Source organism: Cricetulus griseus (genome assembly GCF_003668045.3).
Source record: "Cricetulus griseus strain 17A/GY chromosome 1 unlocalized genomic scaffold, alternate assembly CriGri-PICRH-1.0 chr1_0, whole genome shotgun sequence".
Lineage (NCBI taxonomy): Eukaryota > Metazoa > Chordata > Mammalia > Rodentia > Cricetidae > Cricetulus > Cricetulus griseus.
The window spans coordinates 41,884,056-41,896,723 of record NW_023276806.1 but is presented as its reverse complement, the minus strand read 5'-3'; the positions used below and the strand labels follow the sequence as shown (position 1 = coordinate 41,896,723).

Genomic DNA, 12,668 nt, shown 5'->3' with positions numbered 1-12,668 from the left:
ATAATTAAAGAGGGAGGGGAAAAAACATAAGGAATAGTTTAAGACAGGGAAACCTAAAAAAGTGTTATAGACTTAGCCCATGTGATCTGTAACTAGCAATGAGTGTGATTTATTAGCATGTGTGGAAACCCTGGGTCTCTCCCAAGCAGCAGCTGTAGTGGTCAGGAAGGAATTTGACTTCCTTAAACTCGTGGCCTTCGAGTGGCGAAATAAATACAACAAGATGGCGCTAGAGCATGTTTCAAATAGTTGTCATAGCCAGATCCCCGTGGGAGGTGTTCCTCTGTAATTGCTCCAGATGGCTGAGGACATGCCCACACACCTGCACTCAGAGGCCTGCTTGACCCCAGTCCTGTGGGCAGGAGTACACAGTCCTGCTCACAATCTATGAACAAGAGAGAATCACAGACCAAGCAGCATCCAGATTCCATTCCAGTTTGCTTTACAGAGCCACTCCCAAGCACAGCCTTGCCCCATCACACACTCAACTCCTGCTGTTGACCTGAAATGGAAGACCTAACGAACTTCACTGGTTCTTACAGAATGTGCTAGAGAGAAACCTCAAGAGTCAACATTAACTGGTTAGGATGACAGTTTCCTTAAATAATGAAGGCCATGGTCAGCCTTGACAGACCCAAGTCATATGATAAACTAAGTTGGCATGACATACAAACCCGATCTTAGATCTATTTTGCAAATCACTGATTTTTTTGAAGTTATAAAATCTCAAAGATGAGCTGATGTTGAAAGAAAAGTATATCGTTTCAAAAAGTAGTCTAAAACTGAAATAACTCCGTTGGGAAATGTTAGACGGAAAAGGTAACCTAGCCATAAAGACTGTTCCCTGGAAGCTTACTACAAAATCAGAATGGGTTCCTAGTTAAACATTTCAGTCTAGGGAGTTTACTGTGAGACTGTGACTCCTAGCAATATCAGACTACACCCATAAAGTCTCACCAACATGACTGCCTAAATGTGAGCTGAACAAGTACTTTACCAATGAACACACCAAACTGGGCAGAGAAAAGCCCATGAGGCTTCAACTCTACACAAAGAACTACAGGCAACTGATGAAATCTTGGAATGGGAGAGATGGTCTTCCCACTCCAATTGCTTGTCCAAAGCGAAATGGTCAGTGCAGAAAATATACATAAGGGTAGCAGTATCTGGACTGAGCAGGTTATATTTAGGGATATATGTATATGCATATACATAGATGCATGCATTAATAATCAGGGATAAAAGATAATAATCAGGGATAAATTTGAAGGAGAGTGGGAAGGGTATGACTGAAGGGTTTGGAGGGAAGAAAGGGAAGGGAGAAGTGTTGTAATTAAATCATAAGCTCAAAAATAAAAAACAAAAGGTTTGGTCGGCTTCCACTGGAACTAGATGACACGAGGTTCCTGCAGTACACTGTGTTCTACTTTCAATGCTCTTCCGCTCATCTGCCTGTTAGTTATTTCATTTCCTAAATGCCAAGTGACAGCCCGTGGTGTGCACACTCTGCTAGTGGGTTCCTTTATTCACAAACAGGCAAATAAGGCACCATTTTAGCCCCCAAGCACACAGAGTACATGGAAGACACAGATGTGTAAACTGTGTTATCTAATGCTAAGATGAGCTACACAGGCTGAGAACGGCTTCTCAATAAACCACTAAATAGAGTGAACCTCCTGCCTCAACGCTCTCCTCCACCTCCACCAAGTGCTAGGATTACAGACTACACACCGCTGAGCCAGTTTCCTGCATAGGTTCTGGGAATCTAAAATCTGACCTCCATGTTTGCTTGGCAGACATGCTTCTGACTGAGCCTTCTCCCTGGTCCCAGAGTTATTTTTGGAAAAGCAAAGTTTCCCTCATCAGAGGGATCAGAATGGCGCTGTCTGTGTAGGGACTGAGACAAGCAGAGGCCCCAACTGCCAACAGGTGTGATCTGTGTTTGCTGGGTGTTGAGCAAATATGATCGTGTTTTCTGTGTGCCATGGTAAAACCAATAAGAAGCCCTGTGTCTTCAAAAGCAGCAGCAGGACCTCTGTCATCAGGAGACAGTAGGCAGGTGTGTGGCTCTTACTTGCCAAGGTCAAGATGCGGCTAGATTGTCAGAATGTAAAAGAGCAAGGCCGAGTCACCAATAGCTTGACAATCTGAAAAAAATATCCTCCTATTGACAGAGCTAGTTCACACAGAAGCAGTCTTCAAAACGGGGGCAGATTTATTAGGATGGGGACGATAATGACAGACACAAAATCGCTCAAAGAAAGCAATCTAAGTAGTTGCTAAGTTCTGACATTGATCTTGAACTTTAAACTCTACCTACTCACATGAGCCAAAAGCTAAGGGGGGGTCATAAATGTGAACCATAGGAATGAGCACCCCCCCAAAAAAAATGTCACCACTGGAATTCCTTTCTCCACATTTCTTCAGCCATCCCATGCCCATGCCATCCGATGCCCGACTAAGAACGGGTACTGGGCACTGCTTAGCCAGGCATTGGTGGTGCACACCTTTAGTACCAGCACTCGGGAGGCAGAAGCAGGTGGATCTCTGAGTTTGAGACCAGCCTGGTCTACAAGAGCTAGTTCCAGGACAGTCTCCAAAGCCACAGAAAAACCCTGTCTCAGAAAAAAAAAAAAGAGAGAGAGAGAGAGAGAGAGAGGAAAGAAAGAAAGAAAGAAAGAAAGAAAGAAAGAAAGAAAGAAAGAAAGAAAGAAAGAAAGAAAGAAAGGGTACTGTTAGTAGATAACCTCCCTCTCCGTTTTCCTGTGAGGTCACCTTCTCATGGACCATTTATCAAAACCAGAATATCTTCTGGAAAGCAGTGGTAGCTAAGGAATTGAGAATCCAGCTTCGGATCCTCCCTGGTGGACAGAAATTAAACATAGCCCCATTAATGGCCCATGGCATTTAGGTCTGTTTGGTAAGAACAATTTCCTCCCAAAATAATACGGGAAACTCTTGACTGCTGACACCCACATATACAATTTACTAAACTACGGTCCTCAAAGCAGAAGGATGCACGGCACTGAGTCACCACTAGAGGGCACACTGTCCATCTACACACAGGGACACAGTGCCACAATGTGAATTAAACAGTAGGGCTCTTTCATCTTCACCATTTCTCCCAAAGACAAAAGGTCTATGTTATTTTTTCTGAACTGGCCCATGGCTAGATTTCAAAGGAGTGGCTGCTGTCATAGTTCTCGGGTTCTTTGGGAATCCCTTACAAGCCCTGGTGGAAAGCACAAATGTGTTGACACTGATTCATACAGGGAGCTCGTAGACCACCATCTAGTGACTTTGGTTGTCTGGCTGGCTGATTGGTTGTTTCTGAATACTCCTAGGATTGCTGCAGGATTCTGCCTGTTTGGGCAATGTGAGTATGAGCAACAGGACTATCAGGTTGACATGAGACCTGGAAGGACTGTATTTAGAAGACATTTTCCAGACCAATGTCTGGTGCTATTTCTCGGTCCTAAAGAGAATGAGCTATTTTGGGGTCACATGAACACAGCCAAATTCCTGAGGCATCTTTCTCCAAACTTTCTAAATTGGACAATATTGAAAGGACTCTTACATGAAGAGTTAGAGCAGATAAAGCATGAAGATAAACCCTGTCTAGCTTCCCCTAGGCTTCATGTCGTACCAGAGGACCATGACATACATGGCCAAGCCTGCCATTCTTGTGGGATCTTTATTCCACACACCCATGGCTCCTATATCTTAAAGTATGAACAGACCAAATCCAAGTATACCACAGTGTAAACTACACACTAGACTTTGAAGACCTAATGTTTAAAAAAATGTAAAATAATTCATTGTTAATATCTGTATTAACTACATATGTTAAAAATATGTGGGATATACTGATTAATTGAAATATATTACTTAAAATACTTGCACCGTTTCTTTTTAGCATTTCCAAATGTGGCTACTGGAATGTTTAAAATATTTATATGGCTAATTACAGATGGCATGCTTTAGATTCTTGAATGGCAGGTGGAAGTGGATATAACCCTTGAGAGATGGGCTTCAGCTCATCGTTAGACTTGAAGGAAGTACTTAGGCTCTACTGACCCATCATCTGTATTTATCAGTAGTGTTCAGATCATAAAAACCTCCTTTAAAGGGTTGAGCTAACTCAGCAACTAGAGCACATGCCATGCAAGTGTGAGGATCAGCACTGGACCCCCAGAAGCCTGCATAAATATCTGGTAGGCCTGCCTGTAATCCTAGCCTCCAAAGGCAGACACACGGAATTCATAGAACAGGCCGACTAATAAGACCACACATCCTGGTGAATTCTGAATTTGACTGAGAGACCAACTCTTCCTTAATGAATAATATAGAAGAATGATAGATGATTTATCAACTGTAGCCCTCCACATGTGTACACATGTACATCCACCCTATACACACAAACACATGTGTGTCCCCACACACGCAAAACCATGCATATGCATACAAGCATACCACACACAAACATAAAAATGAGGGAATAAGCCGGGTGTTGGTGGCGCACGCCTTTAATCCCAGCACTCAGGAGGCAGAGGCATGTGGATCTTTGTGAGTTCGAGGCCAGCCTGGTCTACAGTTCGAGTGCCAGGATAGGCTCCAAAGCTACACAAAGAAACCCTGTCTCGAAAAACCAAAAAAGAAAATGAGGGAAGAACTCTTTAATATCACACAGAGCTGTGATCTCCCTGGCTTAAGGTTTGTTTTTGGTTGGTTGGTTTTACTTGAGACAGGGTCTGAGTAACCCAGGCTAGCCTTGAATTCATGACAATCCTCCTGCTCAGCTTCCCAAGTGCCTGACTTCTCAAGCCTATTACATATTAAATGTGGTTTATTAAACAGGTGTCTGTGAATAAGATCAAAAACAAAAAACAGAAAACAAAAACAAATGATAGCTCAGGCTGGCAAAGATGCGGAGCAAGGGGAACACTCCTCCACTGCTGGTGGGAGTACAAACTTGTACAGCCACCATGGAAATCAATATGGCTGTTGCTCAGGAAGATGGGAATGTATCTACCTTAAGATCCAGCTATACTGCTCTTGAGCATATACCCAAAGGATGCTTCATCCTCCCACAAAAACATTTGCTCAACCACGTTAATTGCTGCTCTATTCATAATAGCCAGAATTAGAAACAACCTAGATGTCCCTCAACAAATGGATAAAGAAAATGTAGTCTATTTACACACTAGAGTATTTATTACTCAGCTGTTAAAAATGAAAACATAAAATTCGCAGGTAAATGGATGGAACTAGAAAGAAAAATCATCCTGAGTAAGGTAACCCAGACCCAGAAAGACAAGTATAGAATGCATTTGTTTATTTATGGATTTAGCTGTTAAGTCTATAACCAAGTTACAATCTTATAGAACCACAAAGAGAGAGCTGGGCAGTGGTGGCACAAGACTTTAATCCAAGCGCTTGGGAAACAGAGGCAGACAGATCTCTGTAAGTTTGAGGCTAGACTGGTCTACAGATTGAGTTCCAGGACAGCCAGTGCTGTTACATAGAGAAACCATGGGGGAGAGGAGAGATATAGAGTAAGGGACTGGGTGACAGATAACGCTCCCTAGGAAAAGGAATTAAAATAGTCATGGGTGGATGGGGTAGGGACTGGAACAGTAGGATCAAGTAGGGAGAAAGAGGCAAGAGGGGAACAAGCAAGGGAATATGGGAAGATACAGCTAAAATTAAGGGCCGTGTGAGGTGTAGTATGGACACCTAACACAGTAGAAGCTTCCTAAAACATATAAATATATGAAGGCGATTAAATGAAATCACCAGAGAAGAGGGAAGACAGAGCCCCAGATGGACATCTCTCATCACCAAATGAAGCTTCTAAACTAGGATTGGTTTATATGTGATTGAGTTGTTGGCCAAAGGGGTCCCATGAGAACGCTCAAACAACCCACACTGTTGCCAAGACAAACTGACAGCAAGGCCCCCATTGCTGAAGACAATATCTACACAGCTCACCGAACACGGAGAAGTCAAGCAGGTGCCTACCTAGAGTTTCCACGCTATGCTAGCATCTTTGCCACAGGAAGGTACTCTGCATGCTGCGCAGGAGGAATGTAAACACCAACCCCACCATAAACCTTTGTGTACTCCCTGCAAGAAATGATAGTACAACGTGGCACAAATCTGCTGGGAGTAACCAACCCAGAGCCAGTCTGATTTAAGACCCGCCTCACAAGGCAGAAGCTGGCATTGCTTAAATGATTAATAACCTAAGAACAGATACCTCAGGGCCCTAGGAGAAACCCAAATACTACTGTTCTTTTAAAAAACAAAAATGACAATAAAATGACATCTAATGACATTCTGCTATACTTATAGATAAGTGCCTTGTTCAGAAATCACCAGAGAAGCTTCCTCCTGCAGCACACAGGAGCACATACAGAAACCCACAGACAGATAAAATACAGAAAGTGAGAAACCTTAGAACACTCCAATGGAAAGTGTATTAGAGCTCTCTTTTTCTCTCTCTCTCTTAATCTTATCTTATTTGACATTATTTTATTATTATCCATTAGAAGTCTGTTTTTTTTTTTCTAATGAGAAACAGAAAGACAGAAAGGGGTTGGATTCAGACGGGAGAGGAAAAAGGGGAATGGGGAGAAGTAGAGTGAGGGGAAACTATAATCAGAATATATTATGTGGGGGGAATCTATTTCCTTTTTGCCCTTTTTGTTTGTTTGTTTTTCAAGACAGGGCTTCTCTGTGTGCCACTACTTAATTTAAAAAAAATTTATTTTCAATAAAAAGAAAAAAAGTGCCTATGAAAAGACATCCTGAATATCCCCCAAATCATTCCCAGTGAGTCTCACAATTGCTGTCAACAATACAAATCTACTTTGAAATCTACAAGTCCTTCCCTGGAATATTACAGGCTTTGTTGTATGAAATGAAGTACACCGCTCTGGCTAATTCACTGGTCACCAAATGACCAGGCTCCCTGGAGCAGTGCAAACAGCAAGGGACATTATGACAAGGAGTGCCTGGGTCACAGGCCATCACAAAAGTGGCCCTTCACTCCATTATTCAGTAAGCAAACGTTTGTGAAATGCCTTCCACCTGCCAACCACACGAGTGTGACCTTCCATTTGATAAGCTGTGTGATGGGATAGGCATTCCATATACAAAAAAAAAAAAAAAAAAAAAATGAAGACATTTGACCAAAAAAAATAATAATAACTTTCTAGACAGTCACCAAAATCTATTGCTCTGCTCCTACTGCCCAGGTTCTTACTAATTCCGGTGACAGCAGGAGGACCTCATTGTTACCAGGTTCCAGTTGTTGGGGTGGCTAATTTGTGAGAGTCACACAGCACTGCCTCTGTAAGTAAGGTTTATTGATAGCTGTCTCAACATCAGCATGTTAAGCTGGAGGAACATCAGCTAGGTTCTTGTGTTTTGTTTTTCTCTGTGTGGTAGTGTTTGTGTCTCCTTTTCTTTCTCTATCCCCCCACCTGAATCACTCTTTTAATTGAAATGTCTTTATCATTTAATGGCATATTTATTGGTATGTCCTCCATGCCCATGCACACATGGCAAAGATCCAGGGCTTGAAACTCTTTGGGGATGAGCACTGCAACTTGTTTTATTTGGAGGTTCATTATTAGAGGACAGCATTACACACAATTAGGTGCATTAAGAGACACCTTATGCAAGTGAGAGGATTATAAAAATACAGGCTTCATTAGCTTCAGAGTAAAACACCTCAACCCACACTGTAGCTATATGCATATATGGATGATACGGAGATGCCTTCTTAGGACTTGTTTTATTCTTACAAGGAAGAATCCATCTATAAGCACTCTAATGAGAAACAGAAAGACAGAAAGGGGTTGGATTCAGACGGGAGAGGAAAAAGGGGAATGGGGAGAAGTAGAGTGAGGGGAAACTATAATCAGAATATATTATGTGGGGGGAATCTATTTCCTTTTAAAAAATAAATTATAGAAAGCATTCCAAGAGAAGAAGAATAGGTCAAGTCACTTTTTTAAATGACTGCATAAGTGATGTCTAAACCATACTTGTCCATTACAAATGAAGTGACCTTTATTTCTAGTTTTCTGGAATTTCTTTCCTTTCTTCATTCCTTCCTTCCTTTCTAGAATGAAAAGATTCTTCTGCCACTACAAAAAATGTCACACACATACACACACACACACAATTTGAACAACAGTCTCAAATTTTAAACTTATTAGCTTTGTTAGATGTAGATTTCCTGAACTTAAGGATTTCTATACAAAAACACAGAATGTGTTTTTCCATTAAGCCATGTTCCATCTACCAGGAATTTGCAGCCTAGTAAGGAAATGAAAGTTGTATGTAAACAGCTTTGATGTAAAAAAAAAAGGGGGGGGCACAAATTGTTAATGGTGAAACTAAGGGGATGGGATTCCAGAAGGAAGATCTGGTCTCCAAAGACTCTACACACACATGAAATGAAGAGTAAGGGGTAAGAAAGATGAAGAACAGCATAAAGCAAGCTCAGCCAGGGGGAAGCAAACTGTTAACAGGCAGTTCGGAGGGACTGAAACAGGACTGAGTATAGCAAGGAATGGCAGTGAGGCTCCAGAGGCAGCCAGCGCTTGGCAGAGCTGAGAGAGTAGAACACAGAGCTACTCATCTCACTGCAGGACCAAGAACAAGACAAGAGGGAGCACTGTTTTAAGATTATCCAGCGAGGCTGAGAAAGGAACCACTGCTCAGGCAGGCAGAGAGCAACTTTAACAGTCCAGGGAGAAGAGCTCTGACCCAGGGCAAAGGAAGTAACAGCAGAGAGCAAAATGAGATGGAACGCATCCTCCAGCCATGGGAAACCAACACTCAAAAGACAGTGGTGGGGTAAAAGGGGGAAATCTATTCTTGAGCCCGGGGGAACAACCAGATGCCCTTCCATTAGCACAGATGAGCGAATCAAAAGACCAAGTGTGAATGAAAGATGAACAGTTTAATCTTCAAACACAGGGCACATTTCACACACAAGCAAGATATTCAAAAAGACATCTCTGGAGAGCAGCCCAAATGGGGAAGTCTACTGCACATGCTAGCAAGAGTAATGTAGTAGATGGTTCTCCTGGGAATGAGATGAGCTACCCAAGCTCGTAAGTCCTCCTCACATTCTACAAGCTCCTCCCCTCACACACACACCAAAAAGTTAACCACCTCTGGACCTCTCCCATCCTCAGCACCGCTGTATGGCACCACCCAGAGTAGACAAGCATCCCTAACCACTATACACCACTCAACAGGCAGAGCTCACAATGGTGCCATGGAGAAAGAGCAACCAAGTGTCAGAACTGAGTGCATGCAACTGTGTTTCAAACTCAAACGCATACCAATGAAAGTATTATAAAACCTTCTTTTGCCTTAAATGAGACCTTACTTGTAATGTAAAAGTAATTCAGAACTTCATTACCAAACTACACTTCAAAATTACCTAGCTAAAGGTACACAAAGACTGCCAATAAAGTTTGACAAGAATGAATATATAGGTAGGTAGGTAGGTACATAAACAGATAATAGATGATAGATAGATAGATAGATAGATAGATAGATAGATAGATAGATAGATAGATGACAGATAGATAGACAGACAGATGATAGATAGATCTCTTCCCCAAATTAAAACTTGATGACCCCATATTAACCAAAGCTGACCACTACTTTTTAAAAAATGATAAATGGTTTTTATTTAACCAGAAATAGTGAGTACTAGCTTTTTAAAAAATTTAACCAACATGAAATTATATTCCACAAAAAATAATTAGATGTACAAACCTCATAATGTTCATACTCATCCACATCAAACGTCTCGAAGTCAAAAAATCCATGCTGTAATCCCTAGAAGCAGAACTGAGTTAGTTTTCTGCACACAACACTAGTGAAAATCTACTCATCAATTCTGGGACATCTAATCACAAAATGGTCCCGCTAACCTCAATGCAAGAGCCTCGGACTTCAGCTTTTTACTGCATCTCTAGAGTCACTTCTAACACTGAAACTGTGAAAGTGTGCCCACAAAAGGTGGCTCCTTTCCAATTTATATCAGTTCTATATGCAAAACCAATAACCTACATAAAATGGAACGGACTAGAAAAGCTATAGCCAAAACCTGTCAGGAACCAGACTTAGCACAGAATACATGGCAGTGACTAACTTCTTACACAGGAGCAAAATCAGTTCTTCTTAGAAAAACTCTCCTTCCTTCTATTATAAAATAATATTTACCAAAAAGGGCATTTTTTACTTAATGGCCCTAAATCCCTAACATTCTATTTTGGAGGTATTTGTTTTCTAATGGTAGTTTGGGCTAACATAATAATTCAGAAGAAAGAAGGGGTTTTTTAACAAAAGAAATATCTCATACATTTTTTAAGCAGTAACAAAACGCTTTAAAATTAGCTAGCATATTTACACCTAATATTTTCAGGAAGATAGAAGACTTTTCTTTTTAATAAATAGGGTCGCTATAGAGATGACAGCCAGATATAAAACCACAGGTACATTTAAAAGTTACATGATCAAGTCATTAAAAATAGACAAAGATGCCAGTAAGCCAAGCTGCAATACATAGAGATGAGTCTGCATTTCAGAAAGCGGAACTCAGATCTTCTATACCAGCAATACCAAGACTACTAAAATAGGCTCCTGGGTCCCTTCTCAGAGCTAGTAAATCAGATTCTCTGGGACCAGGGCACAAGATCAGGTTCTTCAAGATACTTATTTATTTAGACACATTCTCACATAGCCTAGGCTGGCCTTGAACTGGCTGATGATGACTTTAAAATACTGATCATCCTGCCTTCCCATCCTGAATGCTGGGGCCACAGGCATGTGTCACCATAACTAATGTATGTGGCATGGGGGATTGAAGCCCAGGGCATCGAGCATGCTTGACAGGCAGATGAGCTGCAGCCTCAGACTCAGGACACACACACTATTAATTCCAAAGAAAACTCAACAATCCACTTTTTGCCCCCTTTATCTTTAAACTACATGGTTGTCTCTGCATGTCCATACAACATATAAACAATTGGTTATGATAATGGCAATACACCAAACTCTGAAAACTACCCTCACTTAACAGGCAGTTTTTAGCATGTGTTCCCTGACGGTTCTTAGACAAACTAAATTCTGGCAACAATTACCAACTGAATAAATCCTACAAAACAAATGGAATGCATTCTATAAATTATAATTATTTCAATTTTTAAAGGCTAATTAGGTTGGGCATGGTGGCAATGCAATTAATCCTCTTTGAATTCAAGGCCAGCCTGGTATATATAGCAAATTCCAGGCCAGCCGGGTTACACAGAAAGACAGACTAGGTCTCAAAAATAACAATAATTAATAAATTTGGTTAAAATAAATAGCTAATTAGTTTATCCATACACACTATTAACTCCAGAGAAAACTCAACAATATACTGTTTTGCCTTTATCTTTAAACACATAGACAAGATGTTATGATAATGGCAATATATCAAAGTCTGAAAATACCCTTAAAAGGCAAAAACATGAGCATGCTCTGTACACATTCCCAAAAGGATATGCACTCAGTACCATAAAAATAGCTTTGTATGTGTCACCTTAAGCAAGGCAGTCTACATGGGCACACGTGTCTCAGTTGACACAATGAAAAACCCATCAGAGCCTTTTAAAAGATCATCTGTACTTCAGAATAGCCCAACATGAGAAAAGACTATGTTTAGAAAAGCCTTTATTCATAAAGTCACACCTTTCCTGTAGGGCAGGAAGGATGTCATAAATTTCTATATTGAGATGCCAGATGCCATAATAGGGAGCAGGGCTGGTCCAGAGGGAACTGTGTAAATTTCATAAGCACTACAAAAGAACCAGCCTCTATCAGATGGAAGGGAGGCAAATAATAATAACCAGGACAATAAATGCTCTCTTCCCTCAGGCATGTTTCCTAAGTGCTTTAATAATGGCTTGCATGTTGGGTAACCTGTCTATAAAGCTCTAGACTACTATTTATGGATGAACATTTGGGCTATGCTGTTGGCAAGAGTGGGATTGAATGATCCCATAGCTTTCCTTGTTTTTGTTTTTGTTTAATTTTAACTACTTTAATGTCTTTGAGAGTTTAAATCTGAAGGGGCTGGAGAGATGGCTTAGCAGGTAAGAGTGTTTGTTGCTCTTGCTGAGGACTCAAGTTGGGTTTCCAGCATGCATGTTGCAGCTCACAACCCTCTGAAGCTCTAGTTCAAAGGGTTGCAATGCCCTCTTCTGACATCTAGAGGCACTGCACACACATAATGCAAATACCTATGTGCAGGCAAAACATTTAGGCACTTTAAAAAATTCTTTTAAATAACATAACATCACTTAAGAATGAAATAGTAAAGTCATAAACAGACACATTGAATAAATGGTGTCTTGACACTGATTTTCTCAAAATAGGGCAAAGTCCACTTTATGTGACATCAGAAAACAGAAATTTGAGCTAGAATATTGCTACTAAATGCATATTTCTGACTGACAGATGCCAGCTGTCCCTTCACCATGTAGCTATATCTTCTGAGCCCTTTACAGAATTCATAGTACAGCCTGCACAGCTTCTCGGGCACAACCTATGCCAAACATTGCTTAACTTTTCCATTAGCTACATAAATAATT

The 12,668-nt window shown here is 40.9% G+C and overlaps 1 protein-coding gene across 2 annotated transcripts in view; it reads right to left on the bottom strand.

Annotated features, from left to right (window-relative positions):
* The window catches only part of Cdc14a (cell division cycle 14A), a 154,846-nt gene that overhangs the window by 66,634 nt on the left and 75,544 nt on the right, over nucleotides 1-12,668 (bottom strand). For both annotated transcript variants that reach the window (XM_027395580.2, XM_027395582.2), the window contains exon 7: nucleotides 9,808-9,870. In XM_027395580.2, coding sequence (XP_027251381.1) covers nucleotides 9,808-9,870 — 63 coding nt within the window. The remainder of the gene's footprint in view (nucleotides 1-9,807; nucleotides 9,871-12,668) is intronic.